The 5,202-nt window shown below is 35.5% G+C and overlaps 1 protein-coding gene across 1 annotated transcript; it reads left to right on the top strand.

Annotated features, from left to right (window-relative positions):
- On the top strand, nucleotides 1–2,325 carry LOC118735820 (caltractin). Its single transcript, XM_036465793.1, has 2 exons — nucleotides 1–509; nucleotides 580–2,325. The coding sequence occupies exon 2, from the start codon at nucleotides 611–613 to the stop codon at nucleotides 1,160–1,162; it is 552 nt and encodes a 183-aa protein (XP_036321686.1). The 5' UTR covers nucleotides 1–509; nucleotides 580–610; the 3' UTR covers nucleotides 1,163–2,325.
- Nucleotides 2,326–5,202: the final 2,877 nt, after the last annotated feature.

Here is a 5,202-nt window from a genome sequence, read left to right as displayed (position 1 = left end):
GGCCAACAGCTGTTTGACCATCGCGGAAAAGTCAATAAAACCGAAACTGATTTCCCCGCCCCCAATTAAAAGGTCAAAGGACATTTTCAAGTGGGTGGTGAAAGGACTGTCAAATGTACAACTCAATAATTTGGAAGTGAGCGCACAAAAGCAACGGACTATCCACCTGTTCTTCTATTTTTAGCAACTACATTGTAAAAATAAACCAACTGAACACAGGAAAGGCATCGCGTTCACTTCGATTTTTCAAAAATTAAAAAAACAATTCTGAAAAATTATATGAAAGTGAAAAATCTGGAAAATCCACGTCAAAAACAAAGGAGCATTCAATAACTACGCACGTCGTTTGGTGAGGGTTGTTAGCTCAGCGCGGTAGTGACCAGGGTCACGGCACTGCCTGTGCTCACAGCAACGCGCCGTTGTTTATTATTCACAAACAAATCTATTGCCCCCAACTAGCGTACAGATTTCCTGTGTACGCATTTGCAGATTGAAGCCCTTCAAGAAAAGTATTGTATTTGATGTTTCTGCGTTACATCTGGACAATTTAACAATTGTAAAAATTTTAATTTTTTGCAGTCCACATTTAAGAGAAAAAAAGCGTTGTAAAATGGATCATAATAACCCGTCGACCGCGACTTTGGCCACAAATGCCGCTGGCAAACGACAACATCAGTCGACATCGCAGCGCAAGAAATCCGGCCCCAAGTTCGAGCTCTCCGAAGCACAAAAAGCCGATATTAAGGAGGCTTTTGATTTGTTCGATACCGAATGCACCGGCTTTATAGAGGTCAAAGAGTTGAAGGTTGCCATCCGTGCCCTTGGTTTTGAGCCGAAGAAAGAAGAGATCAAGCGCATGATTGCCGAAATTGACAAGGACGGCACTGGTCGCATATCTTTCAACGATTTCCTACAATTAATGACCATGAAAATGGCTGAGAAGGATACCAAAGAAGAAATATTAAAAGCATTTCGCCTTTTCGATGATGATGACACCGGGGCAATTTCGTTTAAGAACTTAAAGCGCGTTGCACGCGAATTAGGCGAAACGCTGACCGATGAGGAGTTGCGTGAAATGATTGATGAAGCTGATCTGGATCATGATGGTGTTGTGAATCAGGATGAGTTTTTGCGTATTATGAAAAAGACAAGTTTATATTAATCACGATTTCGTCGAAGACAGGTTGTGGTATGGCACTAAGTGCTATGCGCTTGATTTTGTAGGCTACATATTTTTACAATTCTATAAAATATTCAGTTTCTATAATTCTATGAAAGCTATGTTTAGTCTTTAATATTCTATTATATGTACTAGTGTGGATTATAGCCACACAGATTATGCCCTTTTCTTATAACGATATTAGTTTTAACTTATAAATATTATTTCTATAGATAATTTTATGCAACTAAGTTTACTGATACAATAATACCTCTGCTGGACTTATATATTGAACATACATAACTTATAAATATCACTCCTGGACTTACATTATCATACAAACTTAACTTCATATACTTCACTATTTTTTATTGTTTTGCGCCATTTTGGTTAATTGAATTGACTTCTTTATTGAAATACATACGCATATATGCATGATTATCTATATATTTGCAGTCGAGTTAAAAAGTTGTGTTCACCATTCAATTTTGAAAATAGGAAAGGGAACTTGCACAGGCTATGGAATACTGACTAAAATGTTCAAGCAAATTAGAGGCAGCTAAATATAAGGCGCTCAAATCTCGTTTTCAAATATTATACGCAAACTACGAATTTGCATTTATTGTTTTAATGAAAGTGTGGCTGTACTCATAAACGCATTGGTGCAAAGAATCAGTATTTTTTTTTTATTTCTGAACCACAGTCGATGAAAGTATATAATTTGCGCACCTTTATAAAAAATATGTATTGCTATGATTTGGAAATAAAAGAGACTGATGGAATTGCATTTATGCGTTTAAGGAGCCAACCAGTATATTGTTTTTTTTTATAACTGCGTGAAATTTTACTGCCACATTTATTGAGTTTGCCTTCCGCCGAAAAAAAAGATACGGTTTAATTAAAATTTGCTGCAACTCAGTTTAAAGTTCAATTATATATGTAAATGAATAACTGCAAGCAGGGACGCTTATTTTGCAAAGCTTTGACATATTTTTTGCATTGTGTTTTTGAGGTTAATGATGATTATCTAAGGAATAAGAATTATATATTTATATGCACTTTTACCACATAGATTGCTGTGTGTTGAGCACTTTAAATGGCGATTTAAGATGAATGTACAAACTTTGATTAAATAAAATGCAAGTTTGTTTACAATAGTTGTAAAATATTTGTTTGATTTAAATAAAAATCGAACGCACTCTTGAGAGATTCCGCTAAACGCGCAGAGCTCTAAATTACTAAAACACGCCGAGACACCTAAACTTGATTTTGGGTCAGAGATTATGAATCTGTATACCGTTTTTCTAGATCAGGTCTTTTTCCAAATATATTTCCATTTTAATTTGCATCGTGAATGAAAAAAATGCAAACTTTAGGGGAGAGAAAATTAAAATATAACGGATTTTTTGTAATTTTTTTTCAATCATCAAATTGGAGCTGACGTAGGGCCCGTGGGGCGACGGGCGCTGGGGGGAAAACACGTCCAACAACAAGGTGGGAAGAGTGCTTAACACCAGGCAATTTCCCTCTACACCCAGCAAAGCTACTGAAGCTATCTCGGTCCTTTTGGTGATAAACTTCTGCCTAGCTGAAATGGTCCTAGGCAAAACTCTTGCCCGCCTGCTTTGATAATAAGTTTTCGAAAAGAGACAAGAGCGAGAGGTCCAGTGCAAAAAACTAGACCTTAGTTCTATTTAATTTTTCAGCGACGGTTCTAAGCTAAATACATAGTAAGTTCGGCAGCAACACTCATTCTAGTTCATAAAACTAATAACCAGCGCTTCGATTTAAAGAAAAGTAACTAACGTTTTTACGTACCTTTTCAACCTTCTATCTGTAAAAGACCCGACCACCTAAGCAAGCGGATATGCATACATTCGTAAATACATATAGCACAACTTATTGCTAAATTTCGGAATAACTACCTGCGTCTACCGGAGTATTGTGGTGTCTTCCAAGCTGAATTAAGAAATATGCGTACAAAGAAGGCTGCTCTCCTGTAATACAAAAGCTCCATTACCGCGTACACTGAAAACCAGACTTCGATTTAATATCCACAGTGCGACAATATCTCTTCGCACGTACCAATTCAAGGAACAATGCGTCACCTTAATTCCCAAAGGCGGTACACACTACACTTTTTGCGAAACTACGTTTATCACAGAGTTTGGTAGAATATATTAAAATAAACATTCAATAAAAATTTTAAAGTATTAGCACCAAAAACAACCGAGTTATATGCCACTTTTTAAAAAGCCCTACTTGTTTTTGATATACTTTTTATAATCAGCCTCATTGCGACAGTCGTGTCGAGTGAAAGTCGATTTTCGAGAGTCGAATCGTATCGAAAAAAAACATGTCATTGCCTAAAGTTTCGACTCGACTAGTGTATTAAAACGGAAAAACTTGGCAGCACTGCATAGTTTTCGACGATTTTTGTCGTTATTTCAGCACGACAATAGACAATGCCAATGTTTTAGCCTAATTTGTAGGGCTGTGCGATTAATTGATTACTCAAAATTTTAATTAATCATTAAGTAAATCACTCAGTTATTCGATTAATTAGAAGTTATGATTACTCAAAAGTTCAGTTACTCGAGTAATCAAGATTTTTGATTAACCAAAAACAAAAATATTTGAGTAATTTGCCTTATGATTAATCAACATTTCGAGTAAAATGAGTAATCAACATTTCAACTCTTTACATATGTATAAAATAGTTAAAGTTCCTTGATACGTTGAAAACAACGTTTCTGTTTTCAAAAATTAAAACGAAACTTTTTTTTCATATACGGAATGTAAAAAAAAAATAAGAATTTTCCAAAGCAAACTCTTTTAACGAGCAAAATTATTTTTTTGAGTAATCATATTTCATGTAATTCGATTAATCATCGTTTTGAGTAATCAAAATCGTGATTACTCGAGTAATTGATTAACCGAATAATTGATTAACCAACTTGCTCGAGTAATCGAATAATCGCACAGCCCTAGTTCCAAGCCATTTGTTTATGCGGCATAGAACTATGCCTGAAAATAGCATTGTGAACGATCTGACACGGGAGGGCATTAATCTGTAGTCGTACAATTCTGCCCTAAATGACGTCAAGCAAACTATCTTCAAACGAACAAGATCACAAGAACCACACGATTGGCCACGAATTTGCGAAAGCGGTTCTGAGTCTCTAGTTCTCCTTGATCATGTATCGATTACCTCAGAGTTGGCTTTATCAACGGACACTCTTAAATGGCAATAAACGAAGAGCGTAAAGCCTTGCCCTCTAATAATTTCCACCGCAGTTGCAGAAACGAGGAGGAAGGTAAAGATCATCGAGCACTTTGGAAAAATAAATAAAATCAAAGCACAGTCTTTTGAAATAAGGTACATATGGTCACCGTACCCATACGCCATACGTATATTTACAAGGTGTATGAGTAACATCCTTTTCTGTTCATATTTCTGTGTTCGTATGGAATAGTAGCTTATGTCGGGAAGCCGGCTTTAGTATAATGCGGCATTCTCTTTATGCTTTGAACGACAAGGAATTTTTTTGATGAGATTTAATAAGAATATTGACTTGCTAGTATCGGAACTATTTATTGCACGTTTATTGGGCAAAACTTCTTCAACTGCTCAGCCCCAGTGAGTTATTTGCAATCATATGCTGCGAATGCCGATATATACTAAAGCCAACCTTTCGACATAAGCAACTATTCCATACGAACACAGATTTCATACAAAAAATCATTGCGCATTTTCATTTGGATTATTCACAACTGTTTTATTTCGCCATCGGAAAAATTTAAGGAAAATCTTTTAATTAAAAAAATTTTTACCTGTTATAGTTGAAATGAAAATATCTTTGGACCATTACCTGTTCTAGAAAAACGGTGTTCAGGTGCATAATCTACGATCGAAAATTATTAATTAAATTAAGTTTTGGCGATTTTTTGTGTCACTTCAAAACTTGAGATTTTACCCTCTAATGTTATTGTTATTGAAAATCACTATTCCAGCAAATTGAGCCATTTGTTCAAATCATATA

Source organism: Rhagoletis pomonella, unplaced genomic scaffold (assembly GCF_013731165.1).
Source record: "Rhagoletis pomonella isolate Grant_MI unplaced genomic scaffold, Rhpom_1.0 Rhpom_scaffold_00003, whole genome shotgun sequence".
Classification (NCBI taxonomy): Eukaryota; Metazoa; Arthropoda; class Insecta; order Diptera; family Tephritidae; genus Rhagoletis; species Rhagoletis pomonella.
This window is presented reverse-complemented; position numbering and strand designations above follow the sequence as displayed.

Coding starts and splice junctions, on each gene's coding strand:
- LOC118735820 (XM_036465793.1), top strand. CDS start 611: ATGGATCATAATAACCCGTCGACCGCGACTTTGGCCACAAATGCCGCT.